Source organism: Silene latifolia, chromosome Y (genome assembly GCF_048544455.1).
Source record: "Silene latifolia isolate original U9 population chromosome Y, ASM4854445v1, whole genome shotgun sequence".
Taxonomy (NCBI): domain Eukaryota; kingdom Viridiplantae; phylum Streptophyta; class Magnoliopsida; order Caryophyllales; family Caryophyllaceae; genus Silene; species Silene latifolia.
The window spans coordinates 138,780,777-138,793,175 of record NC_133538.1 but is presented as its reverse complement, the minus strand read 5'-3'; the positions used below and the strand labels follow the sequence as shown (position 1 = coordinate 138,793,175).

At 36.7% G+C, this 12,399-nt stretch overlaps 1 protein-coding gene across 1 annotated transcript; it reads left to right on the top strand.

The window, feature by feature from the left end:
* The first annotated feature begins 1,172 nt into the window (after positions 1 to 1,172).
* On the top strand, positions 1,173 to 2,025 carry LOC141629038 (uncharacterized). Its single transcript, XM_074442113.1, has 3 exons — positions 1,173 to 1,268; positions 1,432 to 1,637; positions 1,746 to 2,025. Exons 1-3 carry the CDS (start codon positions 1,173 to 1,175, stop codon positions 2,023 to 2,025), a joined length of 582 nt encoding a protein of 193 aa, XP_074298214.1.
* The last annotated feature ends 10,374 nt before the right edge of the window (positions 2,026 to 12,399 follow it).

The window sequence follows — 12,399 nt, the reverse complement described above, 5'->3', positions numbered from 1 at the left end:
GGTCACTTAAATGAACATGGAGATTACAATGAAGATCTAACACGAAAATCATGGAACAAACTCATCATGTCACAAAGATCAAATGAACCGATACTTGGAGGTTTTACTGACTTTTTCGAAAACAATTTTGAAGACTTAAAATCAGAAAAAACGTTTTGCAAACACTTGAAGAACAAAGCTTTAAATGCACAAATGATTTGCAAGGTTTTTACAATAAATGCTTTGGAAGTCTTGAGAAATAAATGTGACTAAGACACTCTATTTATAGTGGATTTAGTCTTAGGTAAGTACACTTTGAAAAATTAAATCCAATATTAAAATGATAGCTTTGAGTGATGGTAAGTGTTAGACTTATAGGCTTGGGGCTTAAGAAATCAGAAAACTTAAGCTTCTACACTCAACATGTGACAATTTACCAAAATGGCAAAAAACTTTTCTTACTTTAGAAGTTTGACAAGTCTTTTTTGCCATTTTAGTAAAAGGTGTTTGCACAAATCTAGAGGCTTAGACAAGTGGGCTTGTGACTCCAAAATTTCAGATTATTTTCAAGCTTTTGAAAATTCAAATGTTTAAGGTTTAAAGTTTGCAAAGTTTTGACACTTAAAAACATTTGGTCGAAAATTCCTCCTCCGTATGATAGTACCGAAACCACAAAGATCAGATCACTGCGTTGCATGGTTTTGCCATTACTTGACTTAAATGAGAATGTTACACTTACTCTTACATATGTCGACTAAGGCTTGGAAAATATCATTGTCTTGACTTCCTTGATTAGCTTGATCATCTTGAATCATTGTTGAAAGTCCATTTGATTTCTTTATTCACTAATTATTTCAACTAAGAGCAAACAATCAAATAACAAAGGGACTTGGCATCATCAATCCAATGTGTTCTAACAATAGGCAATGCTCATAAGTCATATTTGTTGGAGTATAAAACTGATCTTAGACTCCAACCACTAGCCTGAGCTTTTGGTTGAGATGGTTTCTTGATAATATGGCCAAGACTTAACTGATATCATGGCAAGGTGTTGGAATATTGTATACATTTGTGGACTTTAAACCTCACAATAATCCCTAATGTCCATGTGGATATTAGTCAATGTAAACGGATTCAAGCAATTTTGGCTATAAATACGACCATAAACTAGTGTATGACACAGAATATTGAGAATGGAAGGGAAAGTGGTAACAGTAGTAATAATAGTGGGACTTCTTGGTCTAGTCGCGGTTGTGCTGGGCTTTGTTGAGGAGGCCACCAAAATTAAGGTATACAATGATTTACTCCCATGTACTGTATAAACACTCTAACTTGATGCTTAATTAATATTCCCTCCATCTCAGTCAATGCTTAATTTCCTTCATACTGAGTATAATTTGTAATTTACTTCGTATTTGTTTGTAATGATGGGGGTGCACTGCACTACTGCAGGCAGACGAGTTTGTGTATTTAAGAGAAGATGGGTTTTGCTATTACCCGAAAACCCCAGCAATGGCATTGGGGATAGTTGATGCAATCCTATTACTGATACAACAAATAGTGATAAGCGTCGGGGAAGGCTGTTTCCGCTGCTCACGGCATCCTTGCCCATCAGGCTACGGCGGGATACGTTCCATTGTTTGCTTTGTTTTCTCTTGGTATCCATCCATCTCTCTCTTTTTCCTCACTATTGATGTCCTTTTGCAAACTCGAGTTTTTCTGTTTACAACTTAACTAATAGCTGTTTTCATTAAACATGCATGAAGGTTGTCCTGTATTGGTGCTTTCATGGTGCTGATTAGTGCGGCGGCAGTCAACAATATGAACTACATGTTCAAAAACTACAGTACCAAGAGCAATCCATGCCCAGTCGCCAAGCTAGGCTACTATGCAGGGGCAGCGGTGTACTGTCTTTTCAGCGTCACCCTCAGCTTCATTTCTTACTTTGTCTTGATGTGCAGCCGCAACAAAGGTGCTCACGGGCTGTCTAATGACCATGATATTGCCTTTGGACAACCCCAATTGCCTAAACATCAGCAAGTTTGATCAATTGTGTTGTCTTTCTTTTTAGTAATGGCTTGATATATGGCTATCTATTGTAGTTGAATTAGGTGAATTTGCAAAACTATTTGACCCGAGATAGATTGTATAGATCTCAAGTAAAAGAAAAATGTATGATAAATTGCTAAACGAGTCTAATCTAACTCCTCCTCCGTCTTCTTCTTCTTCTTCTTCTTCTTCTTCTTCTTCTTCTTCTTCTTCTTCTTCTTCTTCTTCTTCTTCTTCCTCTTCTGTAGCCTTACCTCCGTTACATAAACATTCACTTATTCCGACTATTACTTACAGGGTATATTTAGCCTTCCATTTATGATGCGAAATGACAGCGGAAATAATAAAGAGTAACCGGATATTTATCAAACTAGACCTATAGCTTGATAATGTGTGATTGTATTCAAGACCTATTGAATACGAATCGGGTTAAAGTTTGAGAACGCGTCAAACAATAATGATTTTTGGATCGAACGCATCAATCCGACTCAGTAATTGCACACAACAAACTACCAAACAAAGCAAGCTTTTCTTTTTATATATTTCGTGCCCAAAATTATGGTCTACGTCCTCTTATTTAAACTACATTACAAAAATCAATATGAAAAGCCTAATTCCTAAATACAATGCACAAGAAAATGATACATTGAACTAGTTATAATGATTATTGAGACTAAATGAACTAATCATGCACTTGGACAATAATATTTGAACCGTCCAGTTCAGTCTTGGGGGACGACCTCAATAAAGGCTTCGTATTCAATAAAAGCTCGAGATGCATTTAATCATTCCCGAGATTCATCTCACTGCCCCAAATAATACTCGGAAATGTATTAAACTTATCTCCGTCTTGTATTGATTTACTCGGAGATCCAACTCGTATCAATTTAAGTACAAGTAACAACACGAACATTCTTCAAACATATCATTCTCAGAAATATGATATGCAACAACCTCGAAAAATCCAGTACCCATTTTCTATCAGGCCCAATGCTCATGTCATCACTGATCACAAATTCACAATACTCGGAGAAGTACGTCTTATAAAACTTCATTTGTATTCTCTCGATTCTATTTGCCTAGAACGAGAGGGAATCGATAGTCTTATCCTACAAGAGATTTTGTGCAACCCAAGGCAAATGTAAGGGTCGAAATACTCTTTAAGGAAAACGATTCGTGATTCTATCGTTATCCAAGTTTATCATTTGCTATTGGCGGTCGACGGAGTGTCAACCACCCTTAATATATCCAACATTCTTAAAGAATATTTACGTTTGTGATAATGACGGAATTGGTATACAATATATCAACATGGGAACACAAATCAGAGAAGTTGGTCTGTGGTTCCAGAATTTTGTTTTGGATGAGTTTAGTCACGTGAAAATAAGAGGAACTAAACATGGTATTAGTTAAAACAATTTACTGATGTTGTACGTGCGTGAGTACTGCTTATCCTCGGTGCGGAGTAATGGGAAGATTGTCTCTTGCGATTAATTGCACACTAGGATAATGCGTGCGGTATAACACCCAGATACGTAAAATCTGGATTTATATGGATTGTGCATTTGTGCCCGGTAAGCGAGATGGTGTCAAAATCTAGAACTTGTTATTCATGAATTCATAATTTTGCGTTGGAACGGATGAAGAAGATCGGGAAAGTCAAATTTTCGGTATATGAGTTTGGCACTCGGTTAAAAATCTGGAATGATTTTGTCGTTCAAATATGCGTGGGTTTCCGAAAGAGTGTTCGTTTCGAACAAACCCAGCAAATTTGATCTGGGTATCAACAGCATCGCTCGGGATTAGTCTTTCTTTCTATCTCTGATATTTGTGATATGAAATAATATAATTATGCCTGCCATGGTAAGGATGAACGAAATATGATGTATTGTTTGTTGTAACGGAGGCGTCCCGTTACCCAAATAGTTAATTGATAAGTCGATAAGAACAATAAATAACGAATGTAAAAAAGGTGACACAAAGATTTACGTGGTTCACCAGTAAAATAACTGGCTACGTCCACCCTGCGAGGAGATCAAATTTCACTATAGTGGAGAAAATAGTACAGAAGTAGACCGGTACACACGCGCTCAATATGAGCCAAAAGTATACCCTATTCTACCAACAAGTATAGTAGCCTCAAAGGAACAAAAGAGACTACCCCAATAAGACGAAAGACAAATAATCTTGAGGCCTACCAAGATCTGAACAAACTCCTCCGATCTTCAAAGACAGACGAACACCAATAATAGAGCCCAGAACAAACTGAGTTTTCTTCTTCAGAAGGAACCTCACAAATCGACCCTCTTTATTGTGCTCTCAAATCTCTCTCTTAATTAACTTAGAATAAAACTTGGGTCTTTATATATTTATTCCACCCAAGATAAAATATCTAGACTAATTAAGAATAAACTAATAGGAAATTAAATAATTAATTTCCGAAACAAACCCAACTTACGTACGAAGCCAAAACACGAAGTCTCCCAAAGTTGGAAAGTGGCAGGACCCACTTAATATCCAACATCAAGTCTTAGAACGTGGAAACTGGAAACTAAGTCAAAAGAGTATCAGAATGCTTAAAGCCTTAAGTCAGCTACTCACGCTACGTACTAATGGAAGTTACGGGCATGCTTTCTTTGTCTCGCCTTATTTTAATCCGTCTTCGACACAAATACAAGACACAAATTCCTAACAAATCTCCACCTTGACTTGAATTACCCAAAAGCGAACTAAACCAAAAAGAGCCAAAGACAAACCAGCTTCAATAGAGTCGATCCTCAAGTCATTACCTGTCCCGATAGTCTCCACTTGACTTGAACACAACTCACAAAATGGACAAACGAACCAAGTGTGCAACAAATGTGACCAATATACGAAGTACCCAATGTAGCAAGCTGAAAACTACCAATTGTACTAAGTACCCAACATATCTTCATACCAATAGGAAGGCCAAATGTAGCAAACTCCGAAGAGGGACAAAAGCTACCAAACGCCAACACAAATATATGAGATACCCAAATGTCACTATGATGGAACGGTGTACCAAAACAACACACATAAGATTCCAAACAAAATCTCCTCCAAAACTACATGGCTAAATGTACCGTCGTACCAAACTGTCCCAAAAAGAACACAAACGCCACGAACAAAACAAATGTCTCACTTGAGTATACTAGGTGTCATGACCACCACAAAAATGCCTACACCAAGGCAACAAAACTCAAGTCGAAACCAAAACAAAACAAACATTCTAAGCGAGCACAAATTACCTCCATCAAAGGTAAAAATTGTTAGACAAGATAGTCCAACCCAAAAGCTTCAAAGAATAAACTCCCGTCGAAGTTTAAAATGACCCCTTTCGAGGTCCCAAACGGCTCTCTTTCAAGAGCCACAAACAGCTCCACCTGGAGCCCCAAACCGCCCCACCTCTTGGGGCGCAGACCGCCTCATTGAGGCGCAGAGACAAAAGTAGATAGCTTGTCTTGAGAACCCCGTAGCTTGACTGTCACGGAATAGACTCCACCTTCATCACAACACTACCATTCTCACTAAAGCTATCCAAACCCGAATTATCCAGAATATCACCAAGTGACCCAAACTGGATGTGCTTCAAAGTATCATTCACATATCCAAGTTGCATATGCCCCAACTTAGACTCGAGAGAGACAGAAGAATGATTACCTGATGCTCCAACAACAAAGACAAAGGTGCCTTGAAGGACATAAACAGTTCCTTCCTTAACACCTCTCCAAGTAACAGAAGAACCCTTACCAACACACAAAGATCCACCATCACCTTGAAAATTGTAGCCCAGATCAACTAACATCCCAAGTGATACAAGATTTCTCTTCAAATGTGGAACATGCCTAACACCTTCTAGGAAGACAACAACACCATCACATGTCCTAACCCGAACAGTACCAACTCCAAGCACCTCACAGATAGACCCGTCACCCATGGCAACATTGACCCCATGTGAAGCTTCATAAGAAGTAAACCATTCCCTAGACGGACACATATGATAAACGCATCCCGTATCCAAAATCCAACTATCCGAAGAACGTGGAACAACATCAACAATGAGAGCATAATCTTCCTCAGAATCGTATTTAGCAACCTTTTGTGCAAATGTTATAAACACCAGCTTCCTTCAACTTAGGACACCGATTTTTCCAATGACCTGTTCTTTGCGATAATTGCGCAGACATTCTTACGAGGACCCTTAGACTTGGCTTTACCCTTACTAGAACCCTCCGAATTCACAACAAGCCCTACAGGACTACTGTCTACAACACCACCTGACGCTACTCGGCGCAAATCCCTAGTGTGAAGCGCTGACCTCACCTCCTCTAGGGTCAAAGAATCTTTACCAACAACAAACGACTCCACAAAAGTCTCAAACGAATTTGGCAAAGAAACTAACAAAATCAAGGCAGCATCCTCATCATCTACCTTAACATCTAAATTACGTAAATCAAGTAAAATAGAGTTAATACGGTCTAGATGGTCCTTGAGAGACGTACCTTCTTGCATACGAAGACCAAACAAACGCTGCTTAAGAAGCAACTTGTTGGTTAGCGTCTTTGTCATATACAAAGATTCCAACTTCAACCACAAACCTATAGCAGTTTCCTCATCGGCAACCTCAACCATAACGTGATCAGATAAACATAACAGAATTAAAGAATGAGCCTTCTCCTCCAAGACTACATCTACATCTGTCTTTCTTTGTCTTTTTTTGCCGCATCGACGAACTACCCTATGAATTTGCCTTTGAGATAACAAACCGGCGCCTTCTTTGTCAAAGCAAAGCTCTCATCTTTAACTGCCACAGCCCAAAACTATTTCTCCCAGTGAACTTCTCAACATTCAAAACATTCGTTCCCGACATCTTTTCACCTGAAAATCAAGAAACCCAAATAACGCCTAAAAGACAACTAACGCGGAAGCAGATCCCAAATCAGAACCTTAGCTCTGGTGCCAATTGTTGTAACGGAGGCGTCCCGTTACCCAAATAGTTAATTGATAAGGCGATAAGAACAATAAATAACGAATGTAAAAAAGTTCACACAAAGATTTACGTGGTTCACCAGTAAAATAACTGGCAAAGTCTACCCTGCGAGGAGATCAAATTTCACTATAGTGGAGAAAATAGTACAGAAGTAGACCGGTACACACGCGCTCAATATGAGCCAAAAGTATACCCTATTCTACCAACAAATATAGTAACCTCAAAGGAACAAAAGAGACTACCCCAATAAGACGAAAGACAAATAATCTTGAGGCCTACCAAGATCTGAACAAACTCCTCCGATCTTCAAAGACAGATGAACACCAATAATAGAGCCCAGAACAAACTGAGTTTTCTTCTTCAGAAGGAGCCTCACAAATCGACCCTCTTTATTGTGCTCTCAAATCTCTCTCTTAATTAACTTAGAATAAAACTTGGGTCTTTATATATTTATTCCACCCAAGATAAAATATCTAGACTAATTAAGAATAAACTAATAGGAAATTAAATAATTAATTTCCGAAACAAACCCAACTTACGTACGAAGCCAAAACACGAAGTCTCCCAAAGTTGGAAAGTGGCAGGACCCACTTAATATCCAACATCAAGTCTTAGAACGTGAAAACTGGAAACTAAGTCAAAAGAGTATCATAATGCTTAAAGCCTTAAGTCAGCTACTCACGCTACGTACTAATGGAAGTTACGGGCATGCTTTCTTTGTCTCAACTTATTTTAATCCGTCTTCGACACAAATACAAGACACAAATTCCTAACATTGTTGCTATTGGAACGATATTTGTCAAAGTCTGATGCATCACATAATACAAGATAAGTTTACTTTCATTTACTTTTATGATTATTGTGATGCGTAATTTGTCCAACAAATTTGTATTGTCAATCATTGACAATGAACTTTATTCTTTGCATTTTGTACTTGGTATTTGTCAAATACCAGAAGCATTGAAGTGGCATGGAACAATTGATTACTTTGATTATCATCAAATTTTTGCTATGATCATATAGTGCATGACTTTATGTATGATTATAATTATTTCATGTATGATTATAATTATTTCATGGTTAATGCGGTTAATTTCATTTGAAATGTTGTTTGGTGATTATATGAATAACTGTGGATCATTTGTTTTCACAAAGTTTAGTACTCATTAATTTTTTTGGTGATCTCTTCATCATAATTGGTAACAATTTGGTGATGTGATGTCTGTAATGGGTTTGCTATTTTGGTATTCTTATCAAATCTACAGGTGTTTATTCTTGAGGATTTAATCAAATTTGGATTAATAAGTGTGGGTAATTAAATCCTGTTGGTTAAATTCATCAAAATGTATTTATTTGGTGATTTGATGGTTGGTTCATTCATCAATGTCCGGTAATAATTTGTAATATCAGATTTGATTATTTAATTATTTTTACCATATAATCTCCAGAATGATGATTTGCGATAACTATCATAAAATTATGGAGTTATGGTGGTTTAACCATGTAAGAGGTACATCGAATTGAATGTACAATTATTTGACAAGTCCAGTTATGGAGTTGTCATTTGTTGAAGGATTAATGACAAGTCGGTCTTTGGCATAGACCAAAGATGATTGATTACCTTGTAAATTTAAAGATGGTGCAGTCATCATTTCTTCTATGAAGAACATGGGGAGGTAAAATGATCATTGGATTAGGATCAAGTGAGAGTATGATTTTTATTATCCGGTTTAATACCCTCAAAGGTCGTGTATGACTTTATCCAATAATAAAAGTGGAGTTATGACTCGAGTTTTCACAAGGGCTTGATTATTGCGGTTTGACAAGTGAGTAAGTATACTAGTATAGCTAGTACGTACTCATCATTGGCAAGGGATTAAGCAAGTGTGAAAGTGTATAAAGTAAACCATGAATTGTGGTTTATCCTATGTCGGTCTTTCCTTCGGTTTTAAGAGGGATAAAGTTATGCAAATTGACTTACCAATGTAGATGGTTATTTCTACAAATGATAGAGTATTATTGCTTAGGGGACGCACCATAAGCTTATGGGTTTCCAAAAAGCGAATTTGCATTATGAGTTTGACATTGGAGTTGGTGTGCGTAGTGTTAGCATAGCCGGTTAAGGCTAAGTAGCTAAGAAAATAATCTACGGTATTACTTAAAAGTATTATACCAATTTCATCCATGATTTTTGATAGTGAATAACGGTTCACCGGGGTGTTTGTTATAACACGATTTATGGACTATCATGAAAGGGGATTGATCTTGGTTGTCTTTTGTGAGATCTCAACGTATCTAGTGGATCACTTTGCATAAAGGATCAACTTGGGACTTGGTTAACAAGTCAGATATCAGGATGGTAACGCCTATATTGATCTTTTGTGGTAGGACACCCAATTCCCTTCTAATATGACATTAGAGGCATAATTCAATGTGGAAAGCCTATTATCAAAGATTGGAGCACATTGTTTATATTGTCCCCGAAAGTGTGTGCTCGGACCTGCATGATAATTTAGGGTGAAGTTAATCTTCTTAATGGATCTTTTGAAAAAGTGCTTTGCAGGGCACGATAAAAGGAGTCCACCTATATGAGTGTGAAGTGTGGCCGCCTCTTAAATCTCGGGCTTGGCTTTGTAAGCGCTCATGAATGGATAAGGACACTAAGCCATGTAAAATAGTGTCGGTAATAAACTTATGGAGTTATTTTGAACTTGTATGTGTTCTATATTCATGTATTCAAATGACTTGACGGGTTCAATCTTTAGAGACACCCCGATACTCGAATGCAGAATGTGTAGTTCACTAAGGTGGAAATTCAATCTGCGTGGCATTTTCACTTTATGTATGAGTTTGGTTTGGTTTGTTGTAAATGAATCAAGGATTACACTTAAATGGGGGAGGAATGTTGATGATTTAAATGAATCACCGATATCATTTAAGTGTAGTCGGGATTTGGTCAAAGTCAAGTAGACTTTCGGATAAGTATGATAATGCCAAAAGGTACCTATTGGAAAATAACTAGGGTTATTTCATGTGAATAATCCAAACTATGTCTACCCTTCTCATTAATCCATACTTAAGTTTAACTGAGAAAAATCCGAACTTTCGCATCATTTATCTTTCATTGAACCGGCCTAATTTTGACCTGTTATAACCGGTAAACTAATAGGTCATAAGCAGCCCATTTTTTGTGTTCCTGGATAACTGTCCCCATCTTCTTTATCCTCCATCATTCTTCTTCTTCTTCTTCTTCTTCTTCTTCTTCTTCTTCTTCTTCTTCTTCTTCTTCTTCTTCTTCTTCTTCTTCTTCTTCTTCTTCTTCTTCTTCTTCTTCTTCTTCTTCCTTATTAATTTGCATTCTCCATTATTATATTCCCTAACAAAGAAGGAAGAAGGAAGAACTCTCTCTCCATCCAAAAACATAAACTCTAAATCAATTTCCCCCAAATCGTTTTCCAATCGATTTTCAGTTTCCCTCTAATTAACCACACAACAATGACCATCAGTCTTCGGAAGGCAAACATGCAACTACCACAAAAGTAAATCGCGTATTATAGGTACGAAATCTTTCTTTCAACATAACAAGCGAAGAAGTGTACCATATTTTCAGAAAAGCTGCTGTCAATCATTTGCCGGGTTTAAATGTCGCTAATCTGTATCTAATTGTGTTATATTACCAGCCTACTAAGATGAATAAGTTGATTAAAGGAAGATGAATAAGAAGTTGCAGAAGGTGTTTCAACGATTGATGACGATAATTGATTGATTAAATGAGATCTTTTATGTAATAATTTGGTAATTTGGGGTTTAATTGATATTTGGTCTGAGTACTGTAATGTTATATTGATGAATTGGGTGGTTTTGATCTTGCTAATAATTTTAGAATTTTGATTTGAACGAAATTCTGGGAGTTTGATATAAAGGCCAATAGTTATAATCCAAATCACACGTATTATCATGTCATTCTCAAATTTTCCCTATTCTTGCGATTTTTTTTATCCGCTCTAAATTATTTCTGACTCATCCAGTGTTATACTTTGATTACTTTCTAGAGAATGAGCAATATGCAGAATATCTAGAATTGCAATTTGCAAGTCTAGATTTCAAAATTCATACTATTTGAAAATAAAACTCATGTTAGCAAACACTACCTTAAGGAGAGGAGAAGACAGTAATTATGTTTGCTTCGAATAAAGAGAGGGGAACCGGTTACACAGGTAACCCTTCTAATGGTGCAATGTAAGATAAATGATGCGGAAGTTCGGATTTTTCTCAGTTAAACTTAAGTATGGATTAATATGAGAAGGGTATACATAGTTTGGATTATTCATATGAAATAACCCAAATAACTAATTATTTTCCTAATTTGTGCATAATATTTATGTATATATATACATGATTATGCATGAATGAAGAGAGGAGAAAAAATAGAATTTCCGACTTTGAAAGAACAAACAAATTACAAAACTTCATTTGTATTCTCTCGATTCTATTTGCCTAGAACGAGAGGGAATCGATAGTCTTATCCTACAAGAGATTTCGTGCAACCCAAGGCAAATGTAAGGGTCGAAATACTCTTTAAGGAAAACGATTTGTGATTCTATCGTTATCCAAGTTGATCATTTGCTATTGGCGGTCGGCGGAGTGTCAACCACCCTGAATATATCCAACACTCACGTTAAATTTATTTTGATAACATTTGATACTCTTTGTAAGTTTACTTTAACAAGATTGATAAACACCGAGCTGAGTCTTAAAAGTTGGAACGCAACCTAACTAAGATCTAAGGCTTCGATGAGACCTAAGTAGATAAAGACTACTGAAGGAAGTGTTCTACCTTGATAAATTGTCGAGTATGCGAAGTACACCTAATTTGAGGAGTTATTTTCTATCTTGCCATACCCAAAAGCCAATACGATGATATGTATAAAAACCATTAGAAATTGAAGTTGAAGTACATTCTAAATTTACATTTTCTTGACAACTAATTTTGTTACTTAAATCCAAATCACCGAGCATTAGTATAATCTCCTATCGAACAAGAAGGTGAGGGTTGTTTACTACTAGCCTAGTAGCCTATACTCAAGCATACACAGATATAACAATCACCAGCCTTGTATCCACTGCTGGTGGCCAATGTATATTGATGGAATCTTGTATGACGAAGAATAAGCAAGAAATATGGGCCTATAGAATGGTACTCCGTACCTCCTCTCATTCACTGGAATCATACCATTTGAATAAAATACTACTCACATATATCTAAGTAATGGTATGATTCTAGTGAATAATTAAGATGATATATCACAATTAGATTCGACTAACAACTATAATAATTTAATCCAGTAAGGTCACACAAA

What these genes read in the sequence shown, in the direction of transcription:
- LOC141629038 (XM_074442113.1), top strand. Translation starts at nt 1,173, where the DNA reads ATGGAAGGGAAAGTGGTAACAGTAGTAATAATAGTGGGACTTCTTGGT. An exon ending in AGGAGGCCACCAAAATTAAG is followed by an intron (nt 1,269 to 1,431) that starts GTATACAATGAT and finishes GCACTACTGCAG; the next exon opens with GCAGACGAGTTTGTGTATTT. An exon ending in GTTTGCTTTGTTTTCTCTTG is followed by an intron (nt 1,638 to 1,745) that starts GTATCCATCCAT and finishes ACATGCATGAAG; the next exon opens with GTTGTCCTGTATTGGTGCTT.